This window comes from Terrapene carolina, unplaced genomic scaffold (assembly GCF_002925995.2).
Source record: "Terrapene carolina triunguis isolate 2854851 unplaced genomic scaffold, T_m_triunguis-2.0 Scaffold148, whole genome shotgun sequence".
Classification (NCBI taxonomy): Eukaryota; Metazoa; Chordata; order Testudines; family Emydidae; genus Terrapene; species Terrapene triunguis.
Window position 1 is genome coordinate 1,834,239 of NW_020664499.1, and position 21,404 is coordinate 1,855,642.

Genomic DNA, 21,404 nt, shown 5'->3' on the forward strand with positions numbered 1-21,404 from the left:
GATATGACCTCATCCTACCCCATTCACCCACATCGCCCATGACAGAGAATGTTCCAATCCCCCCATTTCCCTGTTCTTTACAATGTCCACAATAAGCTTTCCAATCACACCTGATGCTTCCCCAAAGCCTCTGCCCCACCCAAAGCTTAAAGATCACTCCCAGTTAGGCTCCCCTGGAACCTCCGCCACCCTGCCAAATTCCAGAGTCTCATCTTTAGCCCCTTACTCCTAAATCACATTCCTTCCAATAGATTCTCCTTCCTAGAGGCTGGGTTTTTTGTTGTTGTTTTTGCCAGAGTTGAGGTCAATCCACTTACCTTCTTGCTGCCACTCCCTACACCACCTTCTGCTTTTTCCCTCGTGCTGGGCCTTCTCCATCCACAAAGCATTGCCGTCGTCCAGGCCTGCGTCTCTGCCATCTCCCACTGTTGGTGGCATCATGATGCAATATGGGGAAGAGACATCTTGTAAAACAAGAGCATACTGAACACCACTAAGACATGAAGGTGGGAGTGCCCCTTCTCTAGGAGTTGGGTGTGAGGTAAAGCCCCATTTGGGGGGCATGTCAGCAAAGGGAGTAACCAGTTTTAATACATTTCCTGTCCATACTTTCTTTTTTCAGTTGGCTGAGAAACCTCTCTGTCTTTACTCTTCTCCGTGTTCCTGTAGGGAGGAGCTGCTAGACTGTACCTCCCCTAGCATCAGCTGAATGGCATCACTGTTGTAATTGCTATTTGTTAAGCTCTCTGGTAGTATGCGTGGCACTGTATAAAACAGGATCCCCCCCCCCCAAAAAGAGTTCTCCTGATATGCTGAGGCTATACTAACTGCATTGGGGAGGGGCAGCATAACTCTGGGTTTGGGAGGTTGTCCTGGCCTTTGGTCTACAGGAGACTTACTGACGAGACAAGAAGGAGAAATCCTTCAAGAATGAGGGATTTTAACAGAACAGATGCAGAGCATGAAAGCCCAAGCTAGCTCATCTTAAGCACTTGGGTGTCTGGAGCTGAGGTTTGGTCAGGTAACAACTATGTGGAATGGCTACCCCTGAAGGGAGCTCTCAGCCCTAACAAAAAAAAAAGCACTCTACTGGCTCATGGTAATTGGTGCCTGAGGTGAGTGTAGCTATGTCACTTCTCCCTGCACACTGTGTCCCTCCCCCCACCCCATGGCCTTCCCTCTTTCCAGTCACACCTTGGTGCTCCCCTTCTAATCCAGCTGTCGACTCATTCCTGTGGTACGAGAGAGAGAAACCCACATTAAAAGCTGGATGAGTGTCTCTGTCTAGTGGTTAGACCTCATAGTAAGGTTTGTGAGTCTGTTACTGCCTCTGAACTAACGTACCTGGGTGGGTCCTTTAGCTCAAACACTAGACACTCATGCTTTTGATCCAGAGGACCCATGTCCAATTCTCACTGTTGATCCACACAGGAGGTGGTTACATGAGCAATGTTTATGCTACTGTCAGTGCATCTGATTTATTGTGCTTCTGTTGATTGGCTCTACAGTTATTGGTAATGGGGGAGGGGAGCATGAAATGGACCTCATGTTGTGAAAGAATCTTGTGAAGTCTTTTCCAGAGGATTTAATGACAGCATGATGTCAGGACACCATCTCACAGTAAGAGTGTACTAGAAAATGGAGGGAATTCTCAGAAATGTCAGTTAAAATTAGAGAAGGCTGAAGGGGTGGTTTTCACTAGGACTTTTTAAGATTTTCAGCTGGGTTCCAGTTTGAATTTGACAGTGCCAAAATGCTGTGGGATCTTCTAAAGATTTTGGCCCAAAGTTGCAGAAATCTTCTGAAATTAGTTGATCTCACAAGACTTCTGCCATCATGAATGGTGAAAAATCTCATAAATTCACCTATATTGACATGGTGCCTTCCTTAAAACTGGAACTGGGAATTAGGCTCTTTCTTGTTTTGGATCAAACTCCAAACCAGGTAGATTGAGATCTGGGGATTTCAACTTCAACTCATCCAAGATTCAAAGGGTTGTAGATTTGAGACTAGTCAGAACCCATCTAGTTTTAATCTGTGGAGAAGTGCTTTTTACATTGGGAATTTTCAGAATGCAGAACTGAGCAAAGTGGGTTCTCTTTTAAAATCAAATAAGGTGATCATTGCAAATTTGTGTAAATACACTTTGCTGAAAGTCCTTAAATACTGAAGTTCTGCCACCTGCTGAAATCCTACAGGATCATAAGAGAGAACAATAGTTGCGTCTTGGGTGCCTCTTCTCCAAGTATTTTAATTTTTCCAAACAAGAGGACAGATCCTCAGTGTCGCAACAGTAAAATCAATTTACATCAGCTGTGGGTCTGGAACAAAGAATTACATCACAAGGCTAAACAAAAAGGCTTGCTGAACAGCTGGAACAACTTTAAAATCTGATTTTATTTTAGTGGGGAATATTTGGTAACACTAAAAAAAATAGAATCTGTAAAGGATGTTAAACACATGTGTACTGCATTTGGAATTACATCCACATTAACAAATAATGCTGCCACTTGTATTCTTTCATTGCATTCATATCTCATGCCAGAAGAATTCAGTGTTGGCTACAGAGGGCATAATAAAATATTCTTTCAGTGTGAAAATCCTCACCATAAACATTAAGGTGTAAACTTCTGTCCTTAAGAGCATGGTGACCTTTCTTAGCACAGTTTATTAACAAAACTATCTACAATGTCTTTTAGAAGCACTCTTTTCCTTTTCGAACAAGGAAAATTAGAATTGCTCAAGGCTTTTAGAAGATGAGTCAAATCAAAAAGACTCTTAGCACATGTATTTCCATTGTTATAACATCTCCCATGTCATCTTTAAGTTAGACTATGATAATGTGGTGCGATTGCACTTAGTAAAATTTTATTAGATTAATAATACTGTCCGACCTCCCAATGCCAAAACACTAAACTAATCTACGCTTCTTTTTAGCAAGTCGTGCAAATCAAATTGCAGTCACTTTTAGTACCTCCAGAGACTAGACTAGTGGGATGAGATGAATGCAATGTAACTGAGGGAGAACTAAGAGCATTAAATAGAAACAGTATTAGAATTTTACTTAGAATTCAGATGCAGTTAATAAAAGCTGTATACTGTGACTTCAAGGTTTCTGCTCTGAATGTTAATGAAAATGCATTTGCAAGTCTATCATTGGCACTTGCTCTTAGCAGCTGTCAACTGAGCAATGGACAATCCTTTGGTGCCACCTAGTGGTAGAATAAGACTAAATAAAACCTCCCTTTGCTAGCAAAGGCCTGGTCCACATTAATCCCCCACTTTGAACTAAGGTACGCAACTTCAGCTACGTTAATAACGTAGCTGAAGTCGAAGTACCTTAGTTTGAACTTACCGAGGGTCCAGACGCGGCAGGCAGGCTCCCCCATCGATGCCGCGTACTCCTCTCGCCGAGCTGGAGTACCGGCATCGATGGCGAGCACTTCCGGGATCGATCCGGGATCGATTTATCGCGTCTAGACAAGACGCGATAAATCGATCCCCGAAGATAGATTGCTTACCGCCAGACCCGGAGGTAAGTATAGACCTACGTCTATAGGTTTAGGATCATAAGGCATTAATGGGAGCTCATGGCAAAGGCCTTGGGGTACTAAGTATCACCTCTTGAAAGAGTTATATGAAATGTGCTCAATAAAAAGTAGGAGGGAAAATTAGTTTATATATGAGAAACTGATAGTTAAGGTACAAGTTCTATACAAGATAATATTTTAGATAATTTTAAAGTCTTCTGCTAAAGCAATATTGTACCAGCCCACTATCAGTTCATAAATAAAAATGCATACTAATTGTGTCGTATAACAATCAGCAAGTTGAACACAGCATTGCAAGACTATCAAATGCACCACAGCCATAGAACATACTACACCTATAGAAGGATTAAAACCACAACTCAAATCTCCATCTTTACAATTTAGATACATTAGTGAAGAAAATTCCAAGTCAAGACTCAAAATTTTACTTGACAACTAAAATCTAAATACATGAAAAAATTACCATAACTGACCTATTCACTAAACCCAAAGTAATTGTGCTCCTGTTATTTTGTGGAGTAGTTAGTATTCCACTCTGTCCCCAGTTCTGCTGCAGGATTCCTGTATGCTATTGCACAAGCCACAGCGTTGGGAGCTGTAGCTCCTTCAAAAAAAATCATATCACACTTCAGCTCTACTCTTGCAACTCCTCACAGGCCTAATTTATTTGAGACGGCTAATTAACTTCTGAGACTATTCACATGCTTAAAGTTAAGCACCTGCTTAAGTGTTTTGGGGATCAAGGACTTTTTCAGGTTCTTGAGACCCAATTTAGGACAGCATGCCTATCCAGGACAACACTTAAGGACATGCTTGACTCCCATAGCTTGCCCGAATACAAAGGGACTTAAGCATGTGCTTAAGTGCTATCCTGAACTGGGGCCTAAATATTGATTTAGTACTTAAACTTTGTACACCCAAGTTGAAAACTTCTGTCTCTAAGCTTCCCCCTCCCTTTCCCTATTTGTAAGATAGGGAATAGTTATCTACCTTACAGGAGAATTGAGGCCCCGCATATTCATTGTCTGTAAAATGCTTTGAGATCCTCAGCTATATCTTTAATCCTCACCATATCACCACACCCAATGCGCTTTCCAGGTAGGGATTTTACCTTCTTAAGTGCATTTGGACAAATGCATGAGGTGGGGTTTTAAATCTCACAATTTAAATTAATTAATATCCATGTTGCACATTGGGGTGCGTTATCATGGTAACAGCCATTTAAATATCCAAAATTATTTTTATTTAAAACTCCACAACAGCTTCAGCGACCTATAGCGTCTAAGCACATAATAGATCTACCAGATAGGGCTTGGCCACATAAGAAAGTTGCACTGGTTTACCCTAACATCTGAAATTAAACTGATGTGGTGAAACTGGGGTGTGGACAGACTTATTTCAGTTTAAATCCACTGGGAACAAGTTTAAGCTAAATGAAAATCAGAGCATACACACAGGAATCTGCACCAGTTTAATTGCAAGCAATTAAGGTACTTGGGTGCTGAGAGTACTCTACACATCTGAAAATAAAGCAATTTTTATTTAGGTGCTTAAATTTAGGTAGCTGTTTGAAAATTTTGGCACCAGTGTTTTATCTTCTACCATGCTGATTTCCTATCTAAGGCTAAGTTTGTAGATAAAAATCAGACCATGATGATTGCATTAATCACCTGTAACAGATCATATTTTTCTTTAATTGAATTTACATAATGATCTTTGTTTTCCAGTAATTTACAAGTGCAGCATTGAACTAATTTTGCCACATCTATTTATACCACACGGAGGCCTTGACAGAGTAATGAATATTTGTTAAACACTGAGCTTCTCAGTTGAAATATACATCCTTAGTAATTGGCATTCTTTATTAAAGAAACCATTACCTGTTTTAAATTAATTAATAACTCAACCACAGCATCATCAATTAATAGGGATCAAAATGCTAACAAACTAAGCCAGATGTCCCGATTTTATAGGGACAGTCCCGGTATTTGGGGCTTTGTCTTATATAGGTGCCAATTACCCCCCCACCCCGTCCCGATTTTTCACCTTTGCTATCTGGTCACCCTAGGATCACAACCCTGTTTTAATGGGGTTGCCAGGGCTGGCATTAGACTTACTGGGCCTGGGGCTGAAGTCCTTAGGCTTCGGGCCCCTGTACTGGGTGGCAGGGCTCGGGTGGGCTCAGTCTTTGGCCCCCCCTCCTGAGGCTGTGTAGTCATTGTTAGAACAGGGCCACAGTGCAATGAAGTTGGAGAACTGCTAGTTAGCCTGATATCAATTCCAGGCAAAGTAATTCTTTATCAGTTGAATCACTTACGAGCTTTTCCATTAAAGGATAGGAACAGAACAGTGCTAGTCAATATGTTTTTGTTTTTTTGGGGGGTGGGGGGAAGAATAGATCTTGTCAAACCTGATATTTTCTGAGAATACAAGTTTGGTTGATAAAAGGTAACCATGTAGATGTAATAGACTTTTTAAGGTGTTTTGTAAGGTGTACCACATGGTGGATTAAAAAATTAGCACTACATCAATAAAGCACATGGATTTCAAGAAGGCAGACTTTAGCAAACTCCGGAAGTTGGTAGGTAAGATCCCATGGGAAGCAAGTCTAAGGAGAAAAACAGTTCAAGGGAGTTGGCCCTTTTTCAAAGAGACCTTATCAAGAGCAAACTATCCCACTTTGTAGGAAAGATAGGAAGTATGGCAAGAGACCACCCTGGCTTAACCAGGAGATCTTCAATGACCTGAAACTCAAAAGAGAGTCCTATAAAAAGTGGAAACTAGGTCAAATTACAAAGAATAAATATAAACAAAACATACCCATGTAGGGACAAAATTAGACAGGGCAAGGCAAAAAACAAGATCAAACTGGCTAGAGGCAAAGGGTAACAAGAAAACATTCTACAAATACATTAGAAGCAAGAGGAAGACCAAGGATAGGGTAGGCCCCATTACTCAATGGGGGTGGGGGGGCAGGGAGAGAGACAGTAACAGAAAATGAGGAAATAACACAAGTGCTAAATGACTTGTTTCAGTTTTCACCAAAAGGGTTACAAGCAATTAGATGTCTAACATAGTGATGTGGTATATCTTGATTTTAGTAAGGCTTTTGATACTATCTCACATGATCTTCTCAAACAAACTAGGGAAATACAACCTAGATGGAGCTACTAGAAGATGGGTGTATAACTGATTGGAAAACCCTCCCAGAGAGTAGTTATCAGTGGTTCACAGTCAAGCTGGAAGGGCATGTCAGGTGGGGGCCTGCAGGGATCAGTTCTGGGTCCCTTTCTGTTCAATATCTTCATCAATGATTTAGATAATGGCATAGAGAGTGCACTTAAAGTTTTCAGACAAAACCAAGCTGGGAGAGATTGAAATGCTTTGGAGGATAGGATTTGAAACAATCTGGCCAAAATGGAGAAATGGTCTGAAGTGAATAGGATGAAATTCAATAAGGACAAATGCAAAGTACTCCATTTAGGAAGGACCAATCAGTTGCCCACATACAAAATGGGAAATGACTGCCTAGGAAGGAGTACTGCAGAAAGGGATCTCAGGGTCATAGTGGATCACAAGCTAAATATGAGTCAACAGTGTAACACTGTTGCAAAAAAAGCAAACATCATTCTGGGATGTATTAGCAGGAGTGTTTCAAGCAAGACACAAGAAGTAATTCTTCCACTCTACTCCGCGCTGATTACTCCTCAACTGGAGTACTGTGTCCAGTTCTGGGCGCCACGTTTCAGGAAAGATATGGACAAATGGGAGAAAGTCCAGAGAAGAGAAACCATTATTAAAGGTCTACAAAACATGACCTCTGAGGGAAGATTGCAAAAAAAGGGTTTGTTTAGTCTGGAGAACAGAAGACGGGGGGACATGATAACAGTTTCCAAGTACATAAAAGGATGTTACAAGGAGGAGGGAGAAAAATTGTTCTACTTAACCTCTGAGGATAGGACAAGAAGCAATAGATTTAAATGGCAGCCAGGGTGGTTTAGGCTGGACATTAGGATAAACTTCCTGTCAGGGTGGTTAAACACTGGAATAAATTGCCTAGGGAGGTTGTGGATTCTCCATCATTGGAGATTTTTAAGAGCAGGTTAGACAAACACCTGTCAGGGATGGTCTAAATAATACTTAGTCCTGCCTTGAGTGCAGGGGACTGGACAAGATGACCTCTCGAGGTCCCTTCCAGTCCTACAATTCTATGATTCCATTTTAAAAGCATTAAGAACTGGCTAACTGACAAATCTCAAAAAAGTAGTAGCAGACAATGGGGAATCATCCCTGAATAATTGTTTCTAGTGGGATTCAGCAGTGATTAGTACTAGGCCTGGGATTCAGAAGTAAACATATAATCACTGCTGATAAAATTTGCAGATGACACAAAGATTGGGAAAATTATAAATAACGATGACAGGGCAGTCATACAGTGATCGCTTGGTAAGGTAGGCCCTCTCAAACAAAATGTGTTTTAATGCAGCCAAATGCAGTTATTCCTCTAGGAACAAGAAATGTAGCTCAGACTTACAGGAAGGGTAACTTTATCCTGAGAAGCAATGACTCCAAAAAGGATTAGGGGGTCATACTAGACAAGCAACTCCCACGTGACCTTCCAGTGGAGTACTGTGGCAAAAAGGGCTAATGCAATCTGTGGATGTATAAACAGAACTAGGACCAGGAAGGTGATTTTACCTCTTCATATGACAGTAGTGAGAGACAGATAGTGGAATACTGCATCAAGTTCTGGAGTCCATATTTTAAAGAGGATATTGAAAAATTGAAGACTGTTCAAAAAAACAAATGATTTGAAGGCTAGTGAAAATTCCCTCCATTGAGATAAACTAAACAAGATTGAGTGCTGTGTCAAAAAACATTAAGAGGTGTATAAGTGCCTTCACGGTGTATAAGTGTATTACAGTGTATAAGTACCTTCACAGGGAAAAAGATACTAGATCTCTTTAATCTAGCGGAGAAAGGTATGCAAACCACTAATGACCGGAAGCTAAAAATCAGACAAATTTCAAATTAGAAAGAAGGCACTTGTTTAAACAAACAAAATAAAAATTAATTACTGGAACAAATTGCCAGGGGAAGTTATGGATTCTCCATCTCTTGATATCTTCAAATCAATATTGGAGGCCTTTCTGGAAGTTATGCTTTAGTCAAACAGAAGTTATTGAGCTCAGTACAGGGATAACAGTGAAATTTTGTGTCTTGTGTTATCCAGATCAGGCCAGATGATCCCTTCTGGCCTTAATCTCCACAAGCACATATTAACCCATTTTAGAAGAGCTATCTTGCCAGTGTAAGACGATCATAAAAGTTTGACTTGCTGACTACAACCAGTTTTGTGGCCCTCAGTATCTACTAAATGAAGAAGTGGCAGCTCTGAGGACCATTGATATAGACCATATGACAAAGGGGAATTTCAGAGAATAGTGCAGCCTGAGTAAAACAATCAATGCAGTGATATTTCAGCTGTTGACATGCCAGTTTTCAATCAATGGGCAACATTCTACTCACATAAGAAACAGACACTTTTTTAAACCAAAAAAATTTATTTAATGATTTTCCACATACAAATGAAGGGAACATAAAATATTTTATGTCAAAATTCAACATTAGCTAAAACAGTTAAAATTAATATTTAAAAAACATTTCAAAAGAAAAATCAATAGTGGAACTATAATAAAAAGCTGTTCAGTCCATTTTCTGTGAAATTATACTTGAAATTCCATCACACACATACACAAATGTATGTAATCTTCAATTAGCTAAAAAGACATTGATCTAGTGCAAGATACATTTTAAACTTGCATACTGTTGTTCTATATGATGGACGTTAACTCACATTTGGAAAGAGCCTTCACATTTTATTTTTATTTCCTGAATAATTACTGTACCAGCCACCAAGGTGCTTCTTCCACCACTAATACATATATATTTAGCAGTTTAAGTTACTCTAAAAATGTCATTATAAGGTTTTATCATCATTATTTCTCAATGCTTCCCTATCAGATGTACACAGTTTACAAGTGAAAAGATGTATTTTCTAACTGCCAGTCCTGAAAACTCTTGCTGGACTCCCATCAGTCCATCTGTATTCTTTCCTTCTCACACATCAAGCCCAGTAATAATGGTTCTGCAGATTAAACCAGGCCTCAGTTACACTGAGTAACCAATTTTAAATTAGTAATTCTGTTGATGATGCACCAGAAGAAACGGAATCCAGCTAATCCCCAAGATGAATTGGCTCTGATGGGCTAACAAACAAAAAGCAGTAAAACTTATTTGTCATTTGGGATAGCATTCTGAATACACACAGGGAACAAATCTGCTGCTATTTTTACCTAGTCAGGTTTCAGAGTATAGCTGCACTGCAGGTTAGTTTGCAGTTACAGTACAAAAAAAGTCACTTGATCAGTTCTGGTTATCTCTTGATTCTATCAAGTAAACGACTGGAGCTGTGGTAGTATGCCCACCAACTCAGTTTCATATAATGTCAAGCAAAAAGTTAAGATCAATTAACTTAGATACAAGATACTTTATGTCTTAAGTTTCCCCCCCCCCCCCGTTGAAGAATTAGCAATGGTCCAAGACAATAGAAATCCATGTATTTAAGTTGCGTTGTAAGTTTTGTCATCTTTTGCAGAAAGAAGATTCTAGCCCTTCTGGTTGCAGAGATAGCCTTGAGAGCATTAACTAATTTGCTTTATCAATACAACTTCAAGTCTGCAACCAGACGGGAATGAAACATAGCACCAAAGGAAAGGCAGCATTCTTTATTTCATCTTCATGAAGCATTTTAACCCCAATTTACAAAAGTTTAAATGCAACATCCTTAATTATTTCACTGTTGATCCTACAGCCTGAAATATCCAGCTAATGAATTTATCCCCTGTACCTGAATGTATTTATCAAACACTAACTTTACATTCATTTGAAATAGAGAAGGGTGCAAACACTGACTAGCCAAGTGGACAACAAGGTAATCTTTCAAATATTCTGATAAGGCTCACAATGTTCCTTGTAACACATGACAAAATTAATATTCATATTGCTGCCAAATACAGTGTTGAATGACTGCACTTCAGCTTGCAGGATACTATGGGGTTCTCTATCAAACTTGGCCTGACAGCCTCTATTTTGGTAGTTTAGTTTAACACGCTAATACATATTTTAAGAAAATGCTCATTGTTCTTAGTAAATAATACTATACAACAATGTAAAAGTTGGACCAAGTTAGATAGAAAATGTGGACTCTCTAGACCCTACCCACAATAAGTTGAATACATTTTTAACTAGAATTCCTCACATTTCTACTGTCCCTGATCATAGTACCTTCAATGAATTATCTTGAACAGAAATAAATATATTTTCACATCAGCAATTAACAACCCTAAAAGTGAAATCAGATATACTTCTTCCTCATTTTTCTTTTTCACAGTATCTAAGTTCTCCTGAGTTACAGGCAGTGGGGTTACGACAGCTGACCACAGTCAGTAATGACAATCTTCTTTGAGGTCTTTCCATTCTTGGAGCCAAAGCTCTCGATTTTTTTCACAACTTCCATTCCTTCCTTTACATGGCCAAACACAACATGTTTTCCATCTAGCCTGTAATAAATAATAAATACGTGTAAGTAAAAGCAATATTAAACTAAATACACACTGAAAGTAAGGGGGATGCTGAATATGAATGCATATTCAGACTAGCTGATGACATTCTGACCAACTCTAGTTACCAAAAAAGTAAAATACAATACAGCTTTAGGACCTGATCCTACAGGCCCTTCCTCACATGAATAAAGGTTAGCAGCATAATGACCTTATCTTGCGTAGTGCCTATTACTTAAAAACGTAAAGCATGTCAGGTTGCAAGCCTTAAGTACCAATAGCAGAGGAAGATGGATATAGAAGGGAAGTGGTATAGTTGGGGAGGGTGGGCAAGGAGAATGTCTTAAATATTGGAGCAAAACGTACTGACATAATGAGGCAGAGAGCTACAGAAAATGTGTTCCAGATGGCAAGAGCAGTAGAGAGGGCTATCTGAACAAAGGTTGTTCTAAGTGGGGCTAATCCAAAGCTCACTGAAGTCAACAGACGTCTCTCTTGAGTACAATTCAATCTGGATCAGGCCTTTAGGGACTGTAGGGCAGTATGGTGTATAGTGAACCAAACAGGTCTGGGAGACTGGAGGCCCTAGGATTGACCAAATCACTTAACCTTTCTATCTCCACTTGTCAGTAAGCATTCTATACATCATGGGGCTACAGTGAGAATTTGTTCATGGAATCTTTTCGCATGGAGGGGAGGGGAAAGCATACATTGCATTCATTACTGTCCTGCAGTTTTGTAGGATGTCTCAATACACTTACAAGATTATTTAATTATGTGGCGGGGGTGGGAGGGGAAGATGCATGAACCTTCAGCTAACCAAGGTTTTATATTTTCTAACTCACATAATGCTTAGTGAAGTAGTCCCAGAGTCCAGAATCACTTGTAATTTCTTTAGAAGTTAAAAAAAGTAAACTTTTTAAACATGCAATGGAGAGCAGTCCTCCACCTATGTTCATCCCATTAACTTATGTTTAGAGCTTCTGGCTCAAACAGAATATTTCCTAGGAAGTGATGGAGAAATTTAAGGTCACAACTCACAAGGTAAATATTTGGTTAAGGCTGACTCTCTTTTCTTAATTGCCACTCCTGACCTATGGCTTCACCCTGCTCTACCAATGCTAATCATTTTTGGACTTGGAAAAAGCAAAGGCTTGTTCCAGCAATGAGGGAGGTATTGCTGAAGTATGCTGGAAACAGCAGGAGGTACACTACTGCATCCAAAGAAAATGAGAATAAAAATCAACATGATGCCTTCATTTTAGAATAGAAAAAAAACCCCATCTTATTGGACCCATTCAAATGCACAGAGCAACATCAACTGTTTGATTTATCTCCCTTATGTCTTCAGTTTCCTCCAACCTCCCCAAATCATAGAATCATAGAAGATTAGGGTTGGAAGAGACCTCAGGAGGTCATCTAGTCCAACCTCCTGCTCAAAGCAGGACCAGCACCAACTAAATCATCCCAGCCAGGGCTTTGTCGAGCCAGGCCTTAAAAACCTCTATGGATGGAGATTCCACCACCTCCCTAGGTAACCCATTCCAGTGCTTCACCACCCTCCTAGTGAAATAGTGTTTCCTAATATCCAACCTAGACTTCCCTCACTGCAACTTGAGACCATTGCTCCTTGTTCTGTCATCTGCCACCACTGTGAACAGCCAAGCTCCAGCCTCTTCGGAACCCCACTTCAGGTAGTTGAAGGCTGCTATCAAACCCCCCCTCACTCTTCTCTTCTGCAGACTAAACAAGACCAGTTCCCTCAGCCGCTCCTTGTAAGTCATGTACCCCAGCCCCCTAATCATTTTCGTTGTCCTCCGCTGGACTCTCTCTCCAATTTGTCCACAGCCTCTCTGTAGTGGAGGGCCCAAAACTGGACGCAATACTCCAGATGTGGCCTCACCAGTGCCGAATAGAGGGGAATAATCAGCTCCCTCGATCTGCTGGCAATGCTGCTACTAATGAGGCCCAATATGAAGTCCATTAGCCTTCTTGGCAACGAGGGCACACTGCTGACTCATATCCAGCTTCTCGTCCACTGTAATCCCCAGGTCCTTTTCTGCAGAACTGCTAGGCTTGTAATGACAAAGCAATTAATGTAGATACATTTTTAAGAACTGCAGACCCATGGGTTAAGTGTTACCACATGTATTTCTATGGAAAACTTACCAGTCAGTTTTGGCAGTGCAAATGAAGAACTGAGACCCATTTGTATTGGGTCCTGCATTGGCCATTGAGAGTATACCTGCAAAAACATGAATGTTTTAGCAATGTATTCATCTGAAAAATGTGCTGCAGAGAAAATGCACTTTTCCTTTGCATACGTAAGGCTAGTAGAGATGCGGAATAGGGGAGAGGCATGTTGCTTCAACCTGACTGCTAATGTCCCACCCTTTCCTTCGCCTGTCCTCTCTCCTCCAGCAATGGTAGTATGGGGCTAGTTCATCTGCCATTGGGACCCTGAAGGTGGCTCCTACCTTGTAACGTCTATTGTGGCTTGCATGGTAAATAGGGAAAACCAACACCAACTTGGTCCCCATGATAAATGGAATGGTCTGGTCTGATATGTTAGAATTGCAAAGACATTTCCTAAGTGTATGTTCCTAGATGACTGGGTTCTTCCCCCCCCGCCACCCCCAACATCCACCTGCTCTTTTGGCTATAGTTGGTTATAATTGGTCTGTTGGTATAACTGATCTTTTGGCTAAAAGCTTTTGTGCTCCCTTCCACACCATCTAGCCGGTGGACAGCCAACACCATGGTGACGAGTCAGATAGACCCACGACCACTTCATTTCACTCTGCGTAAAAATTCAAGTCAGGAGATTCACAAAACAGAAAACTTAGCCAAATTCCATTCCATTACAAAAAGTTGTTCCACATTTGGGAGTTTGTAAACATAAAACAGAACATAATCACGTTAGGCTATGATAATTTGCATAGCAGCCACTTAAAGCAAACTGCAAGAAATAGGTGTGATGATCTGACTGTCACCCATCAGAGGCGGTCTACATGATCACTGTATACTAGCACAGTTGAACTAGTAACACCTCACCACTTCGACACCACCTCAATGACCTTTTTGTAACGATCAAGTACCTCACCCACCTCAAATATGTGCTCCTTAAAATGACATTTTCTACAGGTAACAATCATTATAGGTTACTCAGCAGAAGGGAAGAGGAATACGTTTATTTACCAGGTCCAACATGCTTAAGTATGAAATTTTCATCTGGAAATCGACTGCCATAAATGGATTTTCCTCCTGTGCCATTGTGGTTGGTAAAGTCCCCAGCCTGAAACATAAGTGGTTTTTAACTTTACTAATGTACAGGTTGCATTTTATACTAGAATGGGTGCTATTAAAAATATACCCACTTTTGTAATTAAATTTACATGGAATATACGGGCCCAAAGGAGTTAATATGACCCTGTCACCATCCAACATTAAACAACATTAAGCAAGGTTCAGGCTTTGGTATACAGAGACCTCATCCTGCTTAGTACCACAGCAAACACATGATTAAAAATTTTAAAGCTTTTATTAAAGATATAGAAAGGAAGGAAAACAGTTAACACATTTGAAATAAAGTATTAAGTTGCGCTTTCATTTTAACATCTTTGTTCCCTTTAGCTGTAGAGAGTCCTTAAAGGGAAAAAACCAAAACTATCGTTCGACAGTTTTTTAGATGGTATTAAAGATGGAAATAACTGTCCTTTTTGGGGGAAAAAAGTTAATTGAGATAGGCTTGTGCTGTTTTTGTTAAAATCCCAGTCCTGTTTCCTAGAAGACAAAATAAGAAACACACACAAGATGGGAGAGAAAAGAATAGCAAAGATAGAAAATACAGCTTCTGTCTTGGGTGGGTCAATGTTTACTTGCTACCTCACTGCTGGAAAAACAAATACATGGCACTTGGTCTTATTAGCCACTCTGGGACCTGGGAAACTCGTGCCAGCATTGACCCTTATTAGACAGAAGGCAAAAGGAGAGGGTTAGGAAAGAGAAGAAATAAAGTGGGGAAGAAAAAAGACACGTGTGAGAGTGGGGATCGGTGGCAAAGTCTCACATCCCAGTTAGCCAGAGCCACTGAAGGTGGCTATGTCATCTGGGTCCCCCTCTCTCTGGCTTGGTCTGGTCAGGATTAGGATGATGAAGGCTCAGTGATGTGGTGGATCCCAGAGTACCAGGAAATGATGGGGGTGGCAGCAAGGATCATATACCTTGCTCCTGTCCTGTCTGCCCATTTCTCAGTCAGCAGTTGTCGGACAGCTGCTTCTGATAATTTCCCCAAAAAAGTCTTCTCATCATTTGTTATAGGTTCTTGTAACAATTTTATAAACTTTCACTCACTTTTTCCAGTTGAGTTCACAATTAGGATAACTTTGCAGGCAAGAAGGTCCCCAATGGATATTTTATTCACCACTTCAATACAGAGGTACTGAAGATTCACCTGGTGATTATGCAGTATTGGCAGACTTCCTACCCTTAATGGAAGAGATTCAGATACTGTGGGAATCTTAATCCAAACATTTTGCTTTTGTAGTTTTAAATTTGGAAAGAAGATCTGATTCTAGTCACGCTCGGAGCTGAATGGGAGTTTTCGTAGAGACAGCAGGATCAGGCCCCCGATAGCTTTTCTTTTACAGGACAAAAATTGTTAGGCAATTAATCCTAATTCATAGGATCACCTGACATGTCATCTATCTGACCTGTTTTATCTGCCTTGTAACTACCATAGTCTGAACGTTCCTTGAGACACAGACTGAGACTTCTTATGTATGTACAGGGCCAAGCACACTGCTGCAAATGAAAGCTAATCCTTGCAAACAATGTTAGGAACTATTAGGAAAGGGATAGAAAATAAGTCAGAAAATATCATAATGCCACTATATAAATCCATGGTGTGCCAACACCTTGAATACTGTGTCCCGTACTTTAAAACCCATCTCAAAAAGGATACGATAGACTGGACAAGGTTCAGAGAAGGGCAACAAAGATGATCAAGGGTATGGAACAGCTTCCATATAAGCAGAGACTTAAAAAGATTAGAGCACTTCATCTTAGAAGAGGGATGACTAAGAGGGGATATGATAGGGGTCTATAAAATTATGAAAAGTGTGGAAAAAGTGAATAGAGAAGTGTTATTTACTGGGGTCACCTGATAAAATTAAAAGGTGGCAGGTAGAATACAAGTAAGAGGAGGTACTTTTTTACACAACAAACAACTAACCCATAGAACTCATTGCCACAAGATGTTGTGATGGCCATAAGTATAACTGGGTTCAAAAAAGGATTGGAAAAGTTCATGGAGAAATAGGTCCATCAATTGCTATTAGCCAAGATGGTCAGATGCCACTCCATGCTTGGGACAGGTCTAAAACCTCTGACTACCAGAAGCTGGGAGTGGAAGACAGGGGTGGATCACTTTAGAATTGCTCTGCAAATCTCCCCTAAAGCTCTGGCACAGGACACTATTGGAGACATAATACTGGGCAAGACGGACCATAGTCTAACCCAGTATGGTAGCTCTTATGTTCTTTGGAATCATAAGATATTGTGTATGACATTCACATTTTCAAGATTGCCTTGAGCAGCCCGAAGTTGTGCTTTACATAATAGTGTGGCAATTCTTGTGTAATCCCAGAAGCATGCTTTACGTGCTGTGTATCATCAAGAGGCATTTGAATTGCAAAGTAAAGTACATGGCAACCTTTAATTAGGTGTATTCATCAGGCTGCATCACACTAACACTGCACCTCCTACAAGTGGAATGGCCTTCACTATTTCCACCAGCTTTAGAATGTTAAAAGGAAAATTGTCCTAGAATTATTATATCGGCCTTGAAGCATATAGCAGCAGTTACACATCTGTAACAAATACAGAGCACTTTACAAACACTAACTCATCATCTCAACACTTGAGAGACAGGCAACTAATTTTCCTGTTTTACAAATAGGCAAACAGAGGCAATAAGGACTATATGATTTGGATAGAACTATGTAAGTTAGTGGTGGAGCAGCAATCAATATTTTCAAGTTCCTGACCCCAGGTCAGAGTCTAGACCTTGCTTCTTCTCCACCACCACCAAAAGATCCAACATGTATTTTCAAAAAAAAAGTCAGTCTACTGCAGCATATTTGTCCACTTTCCCTTATCAAAAGTAGGACAACATAAGAACATTTGCTTTTTGGTATTTTTTAAATTTTAAATGCAGTTTTTTGCTCAAGATGCAAGTGCCTCCAAGGTTATCAATTAATAACAGCAATTATTTACATGTTTATAAAGCCTTTCACCTCAAATAAATCAAAGCCATTCAAAAACTCTATAAATACACTACTGTTGAAATGCAGCCTGCGTTGGGGTGAGAGAAAGCAACCAATTATCCAGTACACTGCAGCAATTGGGGGCGGGGGGAATTTTGTCCAAGTGCAATGGAACAAACCCCTACTGTCATGCACAGCATCATGGAATGTTAATACAGCATCCATACAAAACAGATAGGTGATTAATTTATCTTCCAAAAGCATATATACACTTTATTTTAAACAGGATCACTGTCATGTTTGTGTATACTTTATAGCAGTTTAGAATGATTCAGTCTTCAAATTAGAAGTAATTGCCACATTCAAAATCTCTTAAGACACCAAGTAGTCTTTTAGTGAGTCAGCCTATTTACTTGGAAAACACAGTAGGTGTTCTTTTTTCCCCAGGTGAGGTGTTCATAGGAAACCTCTGATTGTTTTCTTTTAAATGCCTATATATCAACAGCAAATATAACAAGATGATGTCAGCAAAGAAAGAACGGGTACGTTGTTCTCTTATCTCATATGTGCTACTTTACACTGATTATAATTCTACACACAGACTGTTTTCCTAACCAAGAGCCATTTTACTGAGCACACCACTTGTTAAAATACATCACTACACAAAAGCACAGCTCCCGAAGTCAGGATTTCTAAAGCAGTCTGAGCGGCATTTGCATTTAGTTGTACAAACCCATGTGCTACACAACAGCCATAGCAACAGGATCAGAAATGCAAGGCACATTGTCATATCTTCCTTCTGCTGTTAAGAGGTTACACAGCAAAACTACTTAAAAGTTAAACTTGTGTTCTAATGCAAATAAAAATCATTCTTAACCAGATATCAGAATTCAGTATAATAGATCCGTTATAATATGTTTCCCAAAATAAAAGTTGGTGAAAATACTAAAGGTTACATTACCTGGCACATAAATAAAGGAATCACTCTGTGAAAGGTGGATCCTTTATACCCGAAACCCTTTTCACCGGTACAAAGAGCTCTGAAATTTTCTGGTAAAACAAAAACATATATGAACTACTATCATGTAACATCAGCACTATACAGTACCCTACAACCAAATTAAAATAAACTGGCAGGTAATTTAGGTCCCACATCAGTGTTTTTTAAAAAACGTTTAATGCACATTCTTTAAAAAAGTTTAGTGCCCAACAGGAATATAAAGTCCTATTTATTTTTTTTAATTCTTCTATTGTTCATGCTTGAGAGATTTGTATTAGTGAAAGGTGCTGATGAGAGAGTTTTGATGAAAGAGAGTTTGTTTACCCCCACTACTGTGCAGTATTATAGGTAGCTGCAAGGCAAGGTTTCTCATTTCACTTGCACTCTTTTGGCCTGGTCTACACTACAGCTAAGTGCCTCTCCCCTGACTGCAGCCCTGAGCCCCCTCTTTCCCTCCGTCCCCCAGCCCAGGTGCTGCTGAGGGTAGAGAAAGCTGGGGGTGGGGGGGAGTCCTTTCTCCCCACTGTAGCCCCCAGGCAGCCTGCACCCCAAACCCTTCATCCCCAGCCCCACCCCAGAGCCCACACCCCCAGCCAAAGCCCTCAACCCTCCACACCCCAATCCTCTGCCCCAGCCCTGAGTCCCTCATCCCCAGCCCCACCCCGGAGTCCTCACCTCCCCCCTGCACCCCAATCCTTTGCCCCAGCCCTGAGTCCCCCTCCCACTTTCCAAACCCCTCAGCCCCCACCCCCACCACATGAATTTTGTTATGTGCACCAATTCATTCCACATATGTGTGGGAAAAATTAGAGGGAACAGTGCACTACAGTTAGGTCGACAGAAAGCAGCTTACTTCAACCTAACTCTGTAAGCATCTAAACTAAAACGTAGCTCCCACCGATGTAACTCGCCAGCTACAGTGACTTAACTCCACATCTGTGAGAGGTGTAGAGCTTTGGTCTACATAGTTAGGCCGATGCAGTGTCAGTGCAGTCACTGTGTTGCTTACATCAACTGTTGCTGCCTTTCAGAAGCCATCCCACAATGCCCCACACTGACAGTTAAATCAGTGCAAGGGGTCCTGGTGAGGACACGCACTGCTGGCACAAGGAGAGTAATTTGGGCATGCAAAAGCAATTCAATCACTGAGGTGGCTGTACATCAAAATTAGGTCGATTTAATTTTGTAGTCTAGATTTGCCCTTAATCTCAGTTTGAAATAACCCCTCTAGGAGTGAGATTTCAGTCTCCATGCCTTTTAAACCTTTGCTCTTGCTACCAGTTGTGAAAGTGGTATTTTTCCCACAGATACTTGTCTACTAGGAAGTAGACCAAGACAACCAACTCATAGACTAAGGTCAGAAGGGACCATCATGATCATCCAGTCTGACCTACACACGGCAGGCCACAGATTCTCATCCACCCAGTCCTGTAACAGACCTATAACCTCTGGCTGAGTTACTCAAGTCCTCAAATCATACTTTAAAGACTTCAAGTTCACTTGGGTCATCGAAGAGCCCTCAAAGAAAACCTTTTGATCACTATCAGGGTAGGAGGATTGAAACCAGCTTAGAGGTGAAAGGGAAAAAGTCTATATCCCATTACCAATCTCCCAAACCACACCATCCCCACTCCACAATTCCTCCAGTTTGCTGTTGCTTTGGATTTCAGTGAAAGAAGTGCATGGGATTTTTTTTGTTAAACATTTTTGTCCAGTGTTGGTAACCAAAACACATCACTACCTTGCCTGTGCATGAAAGGTAACCCAACTGTGTCGGGAAAAAAATTAAAAAAATTTGTGATGAAACATACATTAATATTTTCCTATTTTTCAACCAACTATTGAGCTAGTTAAAGTTTCTCTAAAGCTTTAATTTTGAATGAAACTGGAGGGGAAAATGCATCTTCCCTTCCCCTCCCCCCCCAAATCTAACCTAAATCTTAAAATCTCAAAGTATGAAACTTTCAAAACATTTTCTTACCAGCTGTCTTTGGAACCACATCAGCTTTCAGCTGTTAAAGAGAGAGAGAGAGAGAGAGAGAGAAAGAGAGCAAGCACAAAAAGTCAGCTTTTACATAACAAAATAGACACATGAAAAAAGTTAAAAAGATACCTACATCTGTTTCATGAACTAAGCCAATGCAAGGAGGGGGAGACCTGTACTAAGGATGACCTTTTATTATACAATAAGCCACCCCATGTCCTAAACAACCATTTTAACATAGCCTAATAGTTTCTACAATAATGCGGTTTGACCTGTAATTAAAGACCACCTCTTCGAAGCAACTATTTTTTGTTGGGCCTGTGGTCAGTCATTTAAGACTGATTGCAGTTGTATTTAAGAACTATAATTAACAATACAACATGAAATTCAGGAAGAATTTGAAATTTGACTGGAAACACTCCGGATCACTGACCAAAACTATTTTGGACTATCACTGCAATTAAATTACTTCCAGCAGAGACCAAACTTTGAAGCCTGCTTAAAATAGTTATATTAGGGAAACTGAGGTAGCAGGAACAGAAAGAAGAGCAGACGTTGCACACCTAAAATTAATTCCCAAAGTCACACACAGGCAAATTAATAAGTTTTTGTTTCTAAAGATTTCACAGGAAGTACTTTTGTAGACATTACAAAACTCGTCATAATAGCCAGCATGGATTTTTTAAGGCTACGTCTTCACTACCCGCCGATCCGGCGGGTAGCAATCGGTTTATCGGGGATCGACTTACCGCGTCTCGTGAGGACGCGGTAAAATCGATCCCTGATCGCTCTGCCGTCGACTCCGGAAATCCACCTCGACAAGAGGCGGCAGCGGAGTCGGCGGCAGCGCGGCAGCGGTCGGCTTTCTCCCGTCCTCACCACCAGGTAAGCCGACCTAAAATACGCAACTTCAGCTACGGTATTCACATAGCTGAAGTTGCGTATCTTAGGTCGGAACACCGCTGTAGTGTAGACCTAGCC

General features: G+C 40.5%; 1 protein-coding gene across 1 annotated transcript in view; it reads right to left on the minus strand.

Moving 5' to 3' along the window:
• Window positions 1-11,022: 11,022 nt before the first annotated feature.
• LOC113406905 (peptidyl-prolyl cis-trans isomerase F, mitochondrial-like) overlaps window positions 11,023-21,404 on the minus strand; it is a 13,294-nt gene continuing 2,912 nt past the window's right edge. Inside the window, exons 2-6 of the mRNA XM_026653766.1 lie at window positions 20,421-20,451; window positions 18,401-18,489; window positions 14,372-14,468; window positions 13,343-13,418; window positions 11,023-11,173 (exon numbers count right to left, since the gene is read on the minus strand). Of these exons, the coding sequence (XP_026509551.1) occupies window positions 11,038-11,173; window positions 13,343-13,418; window positions 14,372-14,468; window positions 18,401-18,489; window positions 20,421-20,451 (429 nt within the window). The 3' untranslated portion in view covers window positions 11,023-11,037. The remainder of the gene's footprint in view (window positions 11,174-13,342; window positions 13,419-14,371; window positions 14,469-18,400; window positions 18,490-20,420; window positions 20,452-21,404) is intronic.